The sequence below is a fragment of the Telopea speciosissima genome, chromosome 1 (assembly GCF_018873765.1).
Source record: "Telopea speciosissima isolate NSW1024214 ecotype Mountain lineage chromosome 1, Tspe_v1, whole genome shotgun sequence".
Classification (NCBI taxonomy): domain Eukaryota; kingdom Viridiplantae; phylum Streptophyta; class Magnoliopsida; order Proteales; family Proteaceae; genus Telopea; species Telopea speciosissima.
This window is the reverse complement of record NC_057916.1, coordinates 58028747-58044797: the sequence shown is the minus strand read 5'-3', so window position 1 is coordinate 58044797 and position 16051 is coordinate 58028747. Positions and strand designations below refer to the sequence as shown.

General features: G+C 40.4%; 1 protein-coding gene and 1 long non-coding RNA gene across 2 annotated transcripts; one reads left to right on the top strand and one right to left on the bottom strand.

The window, feature by feature from the left end:
• Positions 1–381: 381 nt before the first annotated feature.
• Positions 382–13032, top strand: LOC122646152. Its single transcript, XR_006330567.1, has 3 exons — positions 382–393; positions 4237–4241; positions 12811–13032. It is a non-coding gene; the product is annotated as an uncharacterized LOC122646152 (long non-coding RNA).
• Positions 13033–13912: 880 nt separating this feature from the next.
• Positions 13913–15590, bottom strand: LOC122651682 (type I inositol polyphosphate 5-phosphatase 10-like). Its single transcript, XM_043845172.1, has 5 exons — positions 15261–15590; positions 15050–15131; positions 14831–14935; positions 14050–14548; positions 13913–13921 (listed from the first exon to the last, which is right to left on the bottom strand). Exons 1-5 carry the CDS (start codon positions 15364–15366, stop codon positions 13913–13915), a joined length of 801 nt encoding a protein of 266 aa, XP_043701107.1. The 5' UTR covers positions 15367–15590.
• Positions 15591–16051: the final 461 nt, after the last annotated feature.

Genomic DNA, 16051 nt, shown 5'->3' with positions numbered 1-16051 from the left:
CGGTGAGTGGGTTTTGGGTGATGTTTGGGCTTGCTTTATATTAAATATGCATTTGTCAGGTTATTTGTATCATCAATAAGCATGTTGCATATTTGCATAAATTATCTTAATTATGATTTGATACGATGTGGTTGTGTTTATTGCTTCATTATTGTATCGGGTTACGGTACCGGGTGTACCGGTGCCGAAACCCCAGAATTGCTTATGAAATTCATTGATTGTCATCTTGGTCTATATGTGTCATGTCGTGCTAGTACCCAGGTGCTAGATGGAATGGAAATTTGATGCACCCGGAATACCTCTCGAGACGATAGGACTTACATGTAGTATATTTGCGGCTAGGTTTCACCTCCCTTATGCTATGACCCTTACCAACAGGGGTTTAGGTGTTGGGTGATCAGGACTCCTTGCATGTGGGGGAGAGAGGCTAGCTTAAGGATGACTCCTGATCATCGGGGTCTGCCACTGGGTGGTTTTGGTGGCTTCGACCGGTGTAGGCCCCCAGGTGATGAGGTTTTACTGTGGCGATAACATAACAGTAGCTCCCGAGTTGTCATAATAACATATACCTGGACTTAGACTGTGTACTAGGTGGAAAATCTATTAACATCTACATTCATCATGGACTATGTGTGATTGTTTGTTTGTGCATTTCCCATCCCCTCACTGGCTCAGTGGAGCTAATCCCTTGTGTACACCTTCTTTTAGATTTTGATACAGATGGCGGTTATCTGGCTGGTCTCGAGGTCTAGTCTGTTGACTATGATGGTATTGGCACCAAGGAGCCGGATGTTGTGTCAGAGGAACACGGCGACGGATGTCCTCATGGCTGTGCCTATGGGCCGTGTTGATGCTGGGGATTGTCCCTTCTTTTGATTCTTTTGGGGCTTTGTGCCCGCTCTTAACACTTGTTTGTAGTACATTATATATTCTTCTTAAGTAGTTATATGATGGTCAGTGGGATAACTGTTAATATTATGATGTATCACTTAGTCAATTGAACATACTATAACTACTGTACTAACGCTTTCGCTTTTGATTATGATCTTGGAATGTAACATTTCCTTTTTACCGCACTCTGATATTACTGTGTAATTTATTGGTTTGAGACTGTGGCTGGGAAACTGTATCTGTGATCCTGGTAATGTAGGACGACGTGTGTCATCCTAGTCACCCCTTTTAATGTACTTTATTCCTTGTAGGAATGGGGGCGTGACAAGAGGTTCCCGGTGCCCTCTATGCCATGTGTTGGCTAAAGAGCATACGAGGACCAGATCTGGACTCTCACCTATAGGCTGATAGATAACATAGTTCAAAAACTCATCAAGATCTTGGAAATCTCGGAGATCTTGACCTAGTCAAGATGAGATTGCATATGGGATTTCCAACTTACATAGTTTTAGCCGAGTTTACCAAAATCTCAGTGAGATCTTTAAAATTTTGACAAAATCTCAAAATCTCAGATATCTCGACCCGCTCGAGAAGAAACTACTCTCGTTTATTCTCGAATACTATGATGTGGCATTCATATGTCATGTAGATGGAGGAAAATGCATGTCAGCTCCATCAGACGATGAGTGGACTCGATCCAACACGTTATAGTTCATATTAGTAAATAGTAACATACTCACAATATTGTATTGTTGGGACATGGAAGACTAGGGTGTCTATAACATATCTACTATTTACACTATATTTGGGTGTCTATGTAATATGCATTGTTCACAGTACTTTGTCGTTTCTACTTTAAGTCTTTAACTATTTCTTAAATGATTATTCAATAGTATGTGTTTTCATCCATTATTACATAATTTTCTTGTTTTACATGTCAATTGTATCTCATAGCAGTCAAACAATGTGTAGAATAGATAATATTACATAAGGATTCAGTGTTTACTGTCAACCAATGGTGCAAATCCAAGATACCAAATTGAGTTTTTTTTTTTTTTTTTTTTTTTAAACAATTTGAAGATTTGAATATGTTTATTAAGCTTAAAAAAACTTTCCTTAAAGTTTTGGAGCCAATTATGATCATTTGCCCACCGAGTCGAGACGAGTTTTTGGACCTTCGTATATTATAAGTTTGACTAACATGCAAACTTAATACATTATTTCAATAAGAAAAAAAAGGGGGAAGTTTTCAGGATCTTTATCACCTCCAGTTGGCTGCCCGGCCCAGTTCCCCAGTTCCTCTAACAAAGGGGGGCTGAAATGACCTCTCTACCCATGCCCAAACACTCTGCCCGGTGGGGTCCACCATCCCCCCTATTAGAGGAACTGGGGAACTGGGCCGGTCAGCAAACTGGAGGTGATAATTTTCCAAGTTTTTATACACGGCCGTGTAAGCATGCACAGTCGTGTCCCCTCTCACAAAGAGTTGGAAAAGTCATAAACCCCCACCCATTAATTAATACCTTGAAGCTCCCACCCTCTCACATACACAGCTTACACAGCCGTCTATGAAAGCTTTCCCCCAGAAAAAATTATACATTAGTGGCTTCTCTCTAATTGCAGCCCATGGTGGAGAATACGTTATATCAAGTTATCAACCGAGTAACCCTCACCGTCTTCATCTGTCTTGAGTTAACACATAAATAGGTTAGCTTTTGAGGCTGGTGAGCCAACCCCAAGTTTGATGGCCATTGTCTAGAAGAGGATCCAGATTCTGAACGGCCACATACGCACCAAGAGCAGCATCTGAGTGCCAGCTTGGTTTTCCAGCGTTTGAGGCTCTCGTGCTTAGCAGAGCCATGCATGATAATGTCTACATGCGTGCCGTACAGGGTCTGGTCTTTTATTCCATATAAAATCAATTAGCAAACCATTAACCGAAAAAAAAAATAGCAAACTACGATGAAAAGAATAAAAGGAAAAGAGTGCTTCGCCAGCCAAGAATGGAAGATTAACATCGTAATCCAAAACCAGTCTAACTTACAGTAGATGTAAAATTTCATACCAAGAAGGAAACTGTTCTAACTCCTTAATTAATGAGAAGAAAAAACTAAATCCTCAGACCAATAACTCCATTCGTTGAACTACTTTGTACATGGTGAAAGACAAAACACTAAAGAGTTGCTAATCTCATTTCTCAACTAAATCCCATCTTTGCCCTGCGAACAATAGAAGTTAGGTAAGGGACTAGCACGCGGAGATCTGGGTGGCTCAGAGAGCCGCTTACCATCATAATCATAGTAAATAACACCTGAGAATTCAGGTGGTTGACATTTCCCACCCATCAAGATGGCCTTCTGCCACAACCCTCCATCTCCGAACCCACCATCCTCTTCTTCCTCTTTTTCTCCCTTACCCCTTCTTCTCTTAAGTCTCAAGGGGACAGACTTGTTGCTGATCTTGGTCAGAAGCCTCCTCGGAGAATCTAACCGGGAATGATGAGACGACGGATGACCACCTATCATCTCCTCCTCCCTCGTTCTTGGCTTCACACAGAGACTCAGAAGAGCCAGTATAGGGGCCAGCATATGGGTCCTCGGGTCTTGATGGAATCCCATCTCTTCACTTCCACTCTTCTTTGGTCTTTGGGAATTCGTGCCTGTGGCTGTGGCCAATTTGCAAATCGCAATTCGATTCTTTTCTCCGAACTCCGAAGCCCATCGGATCCTTCTTATATATAGGGGAGGATTAGTACCATTAACCGAGTGTAGCCGGTACGAGAGAAGCTCATCCTTTGAGATGACTTGGACCGTGAGTCTTTCTTATGGTGAAAGTCGATTCTAGTATTGAATTCCATGGACAAAACGAAAGATCCTCTAGGTTTCTCACCCGCACATAGAAGATATATCCGCGAAGGGAAAAAGATCTCTGTCCGGGATTGTGGCTTCCGCCAGCATTCCCATGACTCTATCTCTCTCCTGCCCATGTGAAAAGACACCTTTGCCACCTTGCTTTAAAGAGGAGAGAGATAGACTCATGGGAGTGCTGGCGTAGGCCACACTCCAGTACAGAAAACTGCTTCCCATCTACGAATATCAATTTTGATCAATTTTTCTGTAAGATTTACTTTGCCGCTAGCTACTTGTTTCACCCTGGTTTAAAGAGGTTTAGGAATGATTTTAGCTCAGGTCTTCCACTTTTTTTTTTTCTCTAGGGAATTTCTAGGGTGAGATCTTTTCTTTCTTGTTTTTATTTTTTGTGGTTGATTATGCTGAGATCTAGACTTCTTTAAGTAAGTGATAATGCCAAAAAATGGCAGGCTGAGGCCGAACCAGTAAGTCCAAGAACAGGTGCCAATCTTTAAGGTCGACCCCGGACACATCGTAGGGAAACGAGCACGACGGGTGAAGCTCCAATTTGGATCCTCTACTGTCGAGCTGCCCGACAGGTCCCTACTGCCAAGACACAGCAAGGCGGTAAATAAAACCGCCTTGCCCCCACTTGGGCAAGGCGTTCGGGTAGGGGTAAAGCGGTCATTCACCGCCTTGTTGTGTCTTGGCAGTAGGGTCCTACAGGGCAGCTTGGTAGTAGAGGATCAGGGTCCGTGAAGCTCGGCATGGACCGATGTCACACCTAGAAAGAGCGTGCATGAATAAACGCGATATAACAAGACCTGACTTCAGGGGCCGGTCTCCTTATCTTCACCGCCCGATCACGACCCCGATGGTCAGGAACAGCTCGGTAAAACCTATCACATGCGGATCAGCGGTCACCTCAAATATGTTCGGCAAAAGGCGCAACGGCCCCGCGATCCACGTGCCACAATCTCATCCATAGAGGCGTAACTGGCGGGAACTTATCCACACTACCGGTAAAGGTGCCATCTCCCTATAATCATGCGGGAATATCCAATCTCGCCCGGAACTCCTCCTGGGTTAATGTTCTTGCTTAAATAGGACACTCCATCACTGCTTCTCTGGCCAATGACTATAAATATGAGATGATACCCCTCAATCATTCATTTGGTCTTCTCAATTATTATCTGTTGCTAAGAGAGCTAACTTAAGCATCAGAGTGTTCAAGATCGACACAACTCAGTCATTCTTGCTAACTGTTCTTTACAGAGCCAACCTGAGGAGTCACGCACCGGCGAGGTCGGCTCATTCAGTTCTTGACGCAACAGTAAGATAAAATTTGAGTGTTTTTTTTTTTTTTTTTCTAGAAAATTAATTTTTATGGTCAGATTCGGATTCAAAATAAAATTTTATTAAATAGGAAAATAATGAGATAAAATCAATATCTACCGTTCAACACTTGAATTATACTTGAGAAGACTTCCTTTCTAGAAGGTTTTTACATGGAAACAACTGTTAACTGGCACGTGGCAGTTAGAGTAGTAGTGGAGGTCGGCTTTTCTTTGGGGCGGGTGGGTGGAAACCACACCAACGAAATGCAAATCGAACGTGTTACATTGTTTCTTAATCGGCTAATAACGATTATGATTCAGGATTCAGGATTCATGATTCATGATTCATGATTCAGATAAAGATTTGAGAATTTGATAGTTGGGTGAACGACAGGGGGTGTTGTTTTCCTTGTAGACTTTGGAAGTTGTCGTGCCAAGTGGCCCAAGTCCAAAGTCCAAACATGATCCACCCTGACCAACCCATTCATAGTTTTATTATATTTTTTTGGGGTTGGAGAGACTGGCATTAAGAGATAAGAAAGTGAGTGAAAATTGCATATTTGACTTAAGAGTTTCACAGGTAGGAAGCAACTTGTGTGGTTCACATCTCTTCTGGACCCACCAAAACAAGGAACTTGGCCGGCTCCCCACCCCCCACAAACCCCTCGACTTTAACTCTTGCAACATGGAAATCCTAAGGCATGACATGTATGCAATTCCCATTTATGAGAAGTTTTTATTTCCCTCTGCCCTCTAGGAAGACGCAGAGCACACTTGGCAACTCATAAGACATCCATAATGAATTTTTATCCTCTCAATTACACTGCTCGTACTTTACATCAAGTACATCTAATAGAGGGAAGTGGACTCCACATGGACCCCACCTTGAGCCATGTATTTAGGCAATGAATAGGATAGTCATTTTTAGGCGGTGATGGTACAGTTGCTGTCCACCCCGAGAGGATCCTTAGTTGGGTTCACCCGGATGAGGTTATATGATGCAACGCTTCTCTACAATGTAACAGAGAATAGAAGAACACTACAAGGTCTTGAAGACTTAGATAGATAAGAACTTCGTTACCCTGCATTCGAGGGTTGATTCGGAATTTGCTGAGATTGAGGAAAGGTTAGATGGCAGGGAAGGTCGTCTTATTATAGAAAGGATTCAAAGAGGACTGAGGCCCCGAACCATGGACAAGGGCAAGGGAAAGAAGAAACAAACAGATTAGAATTAGGATTTTTATTTATTTTCTTAATATGTTATGCTCTTTTCTTATCATTAGGATAGTTTCTAGTTGTAGGGCAGCAAAGAGCAAGAAGAACTGAAATTTACTTTTCTTTTATTATTATCTAGATGTAAGGGTTTTATTCTCAAAGAAAAATAGCCCCTTCCTATCTATCACACATCCCTACTTGTATCTATTATTATTGTCAATTGTTAAGGCTTTTATTAGGTGATACTTATTATCAACTAAATCATGGTGAGTTTGAGTCGTGAGTGAACTTGGTAGAGCAAAAGTTGCTCTGATACTATGTTGTCACACCCCGCTCCCTACACCTAGGGCCCTGTGAATGGAATAGCCGTTGTATTCCACACTAACCCCAAGGATCTACACTTTGTTGTACCGGAGTCACCGACTCCATATAATAAATCAAATCAGTGTGTGCGAAAGCTATATAACATATAAATTATCAGAGTGCGGAAGCTACACAGGTGTATCACATAGTAAGTGGCATCTTATTCCAACATTTCAAGGTTTGTAAAACAACTAGTAATATATATAAACACAATGAAATAAATTTCAAACGTTTAAATTGTATTTAATTACATCAACCTTCAATAATCATTCCAAAACTCATATTGGACCTCAAGCCCATACTAAGCCACACCACGAGTACTGGCCTCCGCCAAATACCTTAGCCATCAGAGTATTGATACACCGAATCACCATTAACCGGTTTCACCAATTCTGCATCCATATCTAAAAAAAAAAGGACCCTCGAGGGATGTGCTTCCACCAAGCCCGGTGAGCAATTAGATCACACAAACATACATAGACAATCAAGAATGCACAATCCACCAGGACTCAAACTAAAAATGATAAATGAATCCCACAACGTCCCATACCACCAAGACAATTCGTGCATCAGAATCAGTTTACAGTCATGCAAAGAATGTATAATGAGTTCATTTTATTATTATCCACCTAACAATCAGAATGCCTAAGTCTTTGGGGTAAAGTGCTACTGCAACACCCTAGATTCCCGGAGAGTCAAACACGGTGACAATCCAGCGATAGTACCTTGAACCAGGACTAGGGATACTACCAAATGTGTTGCAATAGCACTTTGAACCCAATGACCTAGAATTTTTGTTTTGGTTAATAATAAAATGAGATCATACATACATTCATCTCATAGACTATTTGAGCTTGCTTGCATGCCCCATCCCCTCACTGAGCTTAGTGAAGCTCACACCGTGTGTGTGTCCCTTTATTAGTTGATGATGCAGATATCTTGGACACGATGAACATGGATGTTACAATCCCCACTACTGAGACTGGTGGAAATTGATGGACCCCGGAGTCCGATGAGCATGAGTCGGGATGTGCCTGTGATAGATGTGCTTATGGAGCACCATGATCGTGGCATGGCGATGTTCACTTTTACATTTTATATTTGGACTCTTTGATGTAATTATCGGGATACGTAATTAAGGATTTACTTCTTGCTACTGCTATTTCTTTTGAGATAAAATAGTTAATATACTTTTATCACCGTAGTTGACCCTTTAGTACAATTTATTGTTACTAAATTGCTTCCACTTTCAATCATTGTATTGGTTTATGATGTGTGGGTTTGTGAGCTTAGGATACTACATGTGCAGATCCTAGTAGATCTTGTTGGATATTAGCGAATATGCAGCCACATCGTCGGTCTAGCGGGAGTGGGGTGTTACAGAACCACTGTAACTGTGATCCTGGTGATTATGGGAATGACCTTGACATTTAGTCATATAAACCTAGCTTAGCTTGGGTGGGGTGTGACAATTACCCTCACTGGAGGTCGTCCTAACAATTGAACATCGTTGGGGTTTGGGGAGGTCGTCGCGTCATTTCTCTTCTTAAAACTCTCTTCAAATCTCTCAGGATTCACCTAAACTCCTGAGAACTTGCTCGTCATTGAGGGCTCGCAAGGCAAACGTCTTACCAGTTAAGACCACTCTAACAGATTCTAAATCCTCTTCATTGAGAAAAGGTTTGACATTTGCAGCTGAGGTCTCGACATCCAACCACTTTAGCTCAGCATAGAACTGGTCTGTCTGAGCGAAGAAGAACATATCGTTCTAGTTGTTGTTGAAGGAAGGTGGATTTGTAAGGATCTTTGCTTCAACCTTGGATGCCCAGAGAAACAATACCAACCTCAATTAACGTGCTTCTTGATTACAAAGAGGTGCAAGAATACCTCAGGAGTAGCACGTCTCCCTAACTTAGAAAAGAGAGCTGCAAAACCTATGATGAATCTGCACCCGTTGGGAGCAATTTGAGCATAAAGCACACCAAAAAACCTCAGTGTCCCATCACCTATATATTAAACATGGAACCTGGCTAAGCCCTACTTCAAACATGTGTTCATATAGGCAAACTTCCTCAGGCTGGGCCAAACAAGCATTTTCCTGGTACTCGGACTTCCTAAGGCTAATATTTTGAGAGATTGAGTATACCTCCCTCAAAACTTGGAGAAATTTAGTACTAACAGAACTAAATATATTATAGGCTGCAAAAGACTTGGAAGCTATGGACAACTTGGGAAACCTTGTAGTGACGCACTCTGATGAACTATTGAAGAACCATTCACTATTACTTTCCTTTCTAAGGTTGGAGGTTATTAACTGATTGAGTGGCAAAGCTAGTGCCAGGAAGAACTCAAAGAAGAGACCCTTTTACTTGATTAAGAATCAACATCCATCCCCTAGACCTGGCCAATGGAGCCCTCATCTATACCCATGCCCGATGTTGAGTCGGAAGAACTAGACATTTTAAGAGAGGAAAGAAGGAGAACTTATTGATTAATATCAGGATAAAGAAAGCACCAGAAATGGATTAAACTTCACCACCATAGAGGTTCAGAACTCCAAAATCTTCAAAGGAAGAATAAGATAAGACAAAGCAACCGAGAAGATGAAGAAACGAAAATGATGCCTACGCACATGTAACCTTGATTAAATAAGCTACAGTCGAACGGTTCTGATGCCCTTCCATATACGGCATGATTACAAATTTTTTGGATTTTAAGGGATTTCTTCCAATGTATCATCACCCCTTCGGCTGCTCGAGGTAAGTTTGAAGTGTGCGGAAATGATAGGTGCAACAATTGAAGAGCATGCAATATTTGAAATATTACGACAGCGTAAAGAGAGCTTTATGCCTACCCCTAGGTACAATTACCATAGTACTCTCCTGAAGGGAAATGACTTCAAGTTAGATCGTGAACTCTATAGCTCACACCCCACAAGAGAACTACTCCCACAACTCATACTTACGAGCTGAGGGAGTGGGGGGCCTTTGTTACAGGTAAAATACTCCAATCACTCACAATGAGACACGTGGAGACATGAAAATAGGAAGCATAATCCACGAAGTCTCTCTTACTTTCTGATATAGAAACCTTCTAAAATCCCAAAAGCAAAGAGATTCACTCCGACTTGGAGACCCAGAAGATCTACGCTTCCAGTTTCCCATTAAGCAAAGGTATCTTATCAATCTATGAGATATAGAAGCTTACCTAAAACAGACTCTCCAAGAATAGTTCCCACTCCTAGAAGGAAACTACTAAATCAAGCCGGACCCATATCAGAGAAGGATCCTCCTATCCAATCCATGCTACCAAGCGACCAATGTAAATAGAACTCCCCCCAAGGGGACAAGGTATGTCACAATTTCTACTTCACACTTAGAGGATTTTGCTCTGATATTCCCTTCGGTTGCAAGGAAGATGACTTAAGCATCGGAGAGTCTATCGGTTACAGTCCCAGCCCCCTCACGGTGTCTTTTCCTTTGTCTTCCATAGGTGTCTCTTGGAGTGCAGCTCGTAGCTACGGAAAGTTTTCTATTGCAACAGAGGGTTTCTATAATTTCTTGTCTTTATTTTTGTTGAGATTGGAATCTCAATTCTGGCACTCTCGCATCCCATGGAACTTTTCCAAAGAAGCAAATCCATAGCAGAGGCCAAAATAACTCAGGCTGAATTGGGCCTAGCCTTCTTAGGTTATTATAGACAAGAATTTGGTCGTGTCAATCGATTGGGTTGATGAAATTTCATATATTGAGTAAGTCAAAATGGATTTTTTTTATATTTTTTTTTAAGTAAACATCTTGTACACCCCCGGATGTTTGTTGACCTATCAGGTAGCCCCCAAAAATTTTAAAACCTTATTTACACACCCATAAACCTCACGGTGTGTGTTAGTTTAACAGTATAAAAGATTAAAATAGCCTTTATACATCTTTAATAAAATTTAAAGACAATTTTAAAAGACAATTCTACCCTTTTTAGTGGGCGAAGTACCTGATCTACCTTTTCAATTAAAACACCCACAAACCCTTCTTCTTCCTCACACTCAGCGTCCCATTACAAGAGGATATCTAAAAACTAGCCTCAGATGCAAGCAGGAATCACTTAGGATTAACAATGCTGCCGCTCGGAAGTCTCCATTGGGAAAGTTTCAAGGAAGCACAACCAGGGAATGGCGTCGGATGTCGCTGCCGGCGATGCTAGTCGGAGAGATAGTTAGGGAGATTCTGCAAGCTAGCAGATTTGCAAAGGGAATAGTCGATGCTGTTGCTGCCAATACCAAGAAAATTTCTTCTGAGTAAAGCGGATTGCAGAGTTGTTTGAAGCGTTGCCCCTACGGCCCCGTGGGTTTAAGTCTAATTTCACAAACTTTGACGGTACTACCGGTTATGATCATGAAAAAGAAGGTCGCGGGTGTGGTTTGGGAAGGGGAGTTTCTGAGCATCCAATAGTCATGAAATTGATCTTCTAACATATCTGGGAAGAAGAATCTGATGGTAGTTATTGTAGTTCCTAGAAGATCTGCACGGAACCCTAACAAATAAATCGGATTCTCACCTGTGACGGAACCCTAACCAGTAAATGGCCTTTCTATTACCGTCTTGATGCTTTGATTGGATCTACGGTTCCTGCCAAGAAATCTTTGCCTCCTCTTGCCCTTCCTTTTCCCTATCGAAAGACCCCTCCTTTGTTCCCTCACGCTCCGCCGGTCCCGCTCCCGGTTATGGTGTGTGCTGGAGAAAGACAAAAAAGATGAGGAGCTAGAAAAAAAAAATATATATATATATATATATATATATATATATATAAAATATTCATTTTTCTAAGCAGATCCCATTTTATTGTTGTTAAAAAAAAAAAAAAAAAAATAGATAAAGTTATTTTGATCATTTACATCACTTAATCTATTCACTCTAACAGGATATTCCGTCAATCCCAAGAGTCTGTAATAAACTTCTTGAAAACTACATGACAGGTCAACGAACCTCATGTATCTTAAGATGTTTACTCTTGTTTTTTTTTTTTTTGTATTCTTTAAGTCAAGTCAATGTTAAATGCTTGGGACATGGGAATTTGATTTTCTTCGCTTTTTGCAATAACGTAATTGATCAGCTAAGGTTTGTTGCCTCATTACGACTATGTTTTGACCTTATTTTTCTTTTATTTTGATACTTTAAATTTTGATATATGACTGCGTGTTGCCATTGCCTCCTTGGAGCTTTTTATATTTTAATTATTGCACTCTCTCGTTGAATTGAACCTGGACGAATTGCCCTTTATCACAAAAAACTTTGAACCAATTGCATCATTAAATAACAACGGTGACGTACACTAGCACTTTTAGCATTTTATTTTTTTGGCAAAAAGGTCGCGGTACGTATGTGTCAAATAAGTTTACAGGACGTTCATTTCTGGTGACCGTTGATTTCACCTAGCGTAATCTGAATCGTTGAACGTCTTTCCCAGTTCAACCGAAAAACCGAGACAGCAGGTCATTATTTGAAATCCTATCAACGGATATGTAGATGAATCCCGAGGAAGTCTCTTCCCTTCCGGAATGTTAGGGAGAGTGGGAGAGTAGGACGTCTCTCTCTGATCGGCAATTGCATTGCAGAAATCTCATGTCAATCCCTCTCTCTTCTCTGGTCTACCCTATGGTGAAATGGTCGATTTATCACGCGAGTCCTAAAACCCTAATGAGGAGCGACCTTCTCTCGTCTTCAGCCATCTCTCTTGTTTGTTTCTCCAAGGAACTGAAGACGAACACAATCTCTGCAACAGTCAGGTTCTTCACGACTCTCTCTCTCTCTCTCTTTTTTCTCTGCAACTCCAAGGAAGCGTAGACAGTCTTTGCAACTTTAAGCGAAGGCAGTCTCTCATTCTCTCTCTCTATCGTTCTCGTTTTCTTTGTCTCTGTCTCTCTCTCTGTCTGTGTCTATGTATCTCTCTGTCTCTCCCTTTATCGTTCTAGTTTAGAAATGCTTCAAAAGAGATGATCAGGTGATCCTCGTGAAGCTTTATAATTTCAGTCATTGAGGTTGCCATAATTTAAAGATAGGGTTCTCAAAATCTAGCATATTATCTAGCTCTAATTGGTGAATTGCAGGCAATATGAAATTTTTTTCCTTTACTTGCATTAGAGTTACAAGACCAACCAGGGAGATAAGCATTTAATTTCACTGGTGCTTACCAACTCCACTGATCCAAATTAAATCAGGAACTTCTTGGTAATTTGGACTCTCACATATTGGTACTCAAACATTACATAGGTTGTCCTTGATTAATTTATAGGACACAGTCAACCTAGTTCTAGGAAATAATGTTTCTTGGGATCAGTAGCCTTTGGTAGAATTAAGTGTGAACAAATTTCTTAGAAATGAAGGGAGGTGTTTTTTTCTGTCTTTAATTATTTTCCAAATCTTGGGTTCATCATAGAATTTCGGGTTTTTATTGCAAGATTGAGTAATGATTAAGTTCTTGAAATGCAAGAATCAAAAAGAGTTTTCAAGATACAGAGACTCTTTTTCACTTTTAGAATTCAGTTTAATCTGAAAATCATTGTTCAGGTAATGGACAAGCTGAATATATCATTGAGGAAGATGACAGTTACTCCATCCACTTAGTGAGCATGAACCCTAGAAAGGTCCATGAGATTGGGCAAGTTACAAAGGGAACTGGGTATCTGGTCTGAGAGCTTGTTATTTGAACGGTCAATAGAGGTTAGATTATGAAACTGTCCAAAAAAATCTGGAATCAGCCCAGGGAGAGTGTCTTCAGTAAGGGCAGTTGACCTAGACTTGGAGGAATGGATCCTTCAAAGCTGTTATCTTCAAGGACAAGTTGGGTGAGGTGGGTTAACTTTGAGAAGCTCTCTGGAATAGGACCTCCAATCTGTTTCATCCCACTTATCACCAGTGTCTCCAAGAGCTGGAGATTACCCAGAGAAGGGTACAAGGTGCCCTTCATGTACATACCACTCTCTCTGTCAGCAGGTCTCTGCAACTCCAAACCAATCACCCTCCCTGTAGGGTTACACTGAATGCCCTCCCAATCTCCTCGACAACAATCTTTACCAATCCATGAAGAGAGAATCTCTGTTGTGTCCTTCAAAATCTTGCCTTTGAATCCAAGTAGTACAGCTCTGTCTGTCTCTGAACAAACTGGGGTTTAATTAACTGTTTGAGTCAGGGTTTCATTGCATCTGTTGTTTTGATGTTGATCCTCACCATTACAGGAAGGATTGGACAACCTTTGTCCTGCTCATGGGATCTGCAAAGTTTGTTTAAGAGGAAAAGAAACTGAAGGGATAGTTGCAATTTAGTTTCATATGAAGCTATCTTCACTTCTGGGTGAAAGCTATATCAATGCATTTATATAGCAATAAAATGAATATGTACCTTGTTTCCAAGGTACCCCAATATTCCACGCCCAATACAGGAGAGTCTCAAATGTCCAATGTGTTGAACAAGTTCCTTCTTTGCCCAAACAGTGACAAAAATTCCCACCATCTGCTTGCTGGCTATGAGGCTATACTTCAGCTGGTTAGTGGTGATCCCTGTCATCATGAAACTATTTGAACCATCGTCTTCTTCGGAAGATGAATCATCTTCATAAATATAAGATTCTTGGCATCCAAAACAGGAGTCTTTACTATTTTTTCTTTCCAAATCTGAAGGGCAATTACAAATCTTGAGGCGTCTTCCCTTTTCTGTCCTGAAGCTTTTACTAACTTTTTTAAGAGAAGGCTTTTGGAAGAACAGTAGACCACCATTGGCCTTCAAATCTTTGGAAGTTTTATTCAGGGACTGGTTGATGAGAGCTAGCCATTTTGTTGCTGGTTCATTGTTTTCCATAACTAGCACATTTCCAGCGTTTAAGGGTACTATTTCCTGAAAACTGATTTCCAAAGAAGAAGAACGCAACCAAAGTAAATCACTGCCCAATCTGAAGTTCTGTATTTTCATTTGCATCAATATGAAAGCAATATCTAATTAAAAAAAGAAATATGCTGAATCCAACAAACTTTAAGAGGCGCAAAAAAATTGAAAAACTAAAATTTAAACATGGAAAAACATCAGGTTGCATCAGTTGGAATATGATGATTTCACACAATTCAGCTACATAGATTGAAGTAAATCTCCAACCACAAGCCTATTTTAGCAAAAAAACAATCCATACCCTAAAACATAAATGTCTGATGGATCCTCCACTTGAAGAAAATTGTCAAGATTCAGGTCACTGTGAGGGGGTTTTTCACCTACATTCCAAGTTGCTACAAAAACGCTGAACAAAAAGAACGAGGATAAAATTTAGAAGGAAAAAAAAGGTATAAGGTGAACATAAAGCCATTTCAGATGCAAGAGGACTCAAAGAGGAATATCAACACCCTCAAAATACCGTAAGGTTTGAGAAGCTATAACATTTTCCATTGGAGATTTGTGGCTTCTGAATTTCAAATTCCCAAGCCTTGAAGTAGATTCTGCAATTAAAAAGAAAGTGAAAGAGAGAAGGAAAAAGACAAACAGAAGATTACTACAGGATAATACAGAAATCTCTACCTGAAAAGCTTTTCCTGATGGCTGTATGTGTGGCTGAAAAAGATGAGAACCTTTCAAACTCCACTGTTTGTTTTTCACAGGAAACATCAATTTAAATTCAGAAGCAGAGCTAGAGAAGATGGAACAGAAACAGAGGAGATAACTAATCTTTTCCATTTTATTTCAGTTAGAAAGACATATAGGAGAAGAAGAAAACTATTAAGTACCATTCTTGCATTCCAAGTTAACACAGATAAAGTGCCAAAAATGTTGTTGTACTTTCGTTTTCATCTAAGCTTGGTGTTTTCTTCCTTCTATTTCTTTTTTTTCCTATTCTACACATCTGAAAGGGGACAAATCATTTTGTCACTCAAAGAAAAAGATGACAATTTCTTCAATAAACAAAGCTGGGACCAATTTAACCAGGTTTTAGAACTGAGATGGATCACTGTGACCAGTAGACATGGAAGAGTTTTCATTTTCATAGAAGCCAAAGCATGAAAGATAAACATTACAGAATATAGAAATTTTCTTACATGGCTCTATATGGATGTATTGCCAATCCAATCTTTTGGATCAAGCATGCGTATACGAATTAATTCAACTTCTCCCACAAAAAGAAATGTGGTGCAGTGCAGTGTGATTTGCTGACCGCATTTCTGTCCAGATGTTCCAGCTTGGCAAAGTGTATGTTGACTATCCAACAATTGGTTACCCTGCATGTTTTCACATGCAACTACCAACCAAAGGTTCATTACTTCACTTGGATTGGGTGATTAGTTGGTGTAACTTTTGTAATATGGAGTATCTGGGACCGAGTGAGATAACATCACCTATGGTGGTTTCTGTCTATCATCTTCTA

Bases quoted from the DNA above. Each gene is read 5' to 3' on its own strand.
- LOC122651682 (XM_043845172.1), bottom strand. From the start codon at position 15,366: ATGGAAAAGATTAGTTATCTCCTCTGTTTCTGTTCCATCTTCTCTAGC. The intron at 15,132-15,260 runs GTTCTCATCTTT...TTTTAATTGCAG, and splicing joins CAAACAGTGGAGTTTGAAAG to AATCTACTTCAAGGCTTGGG. The intron at 14,549-14,830 runs GTATGGATTGTT...TTTGGAAATCAG, and splicing joins TCAGACATTTATGTTTTAGG to TTTTCAGGAAATAGTACCCT.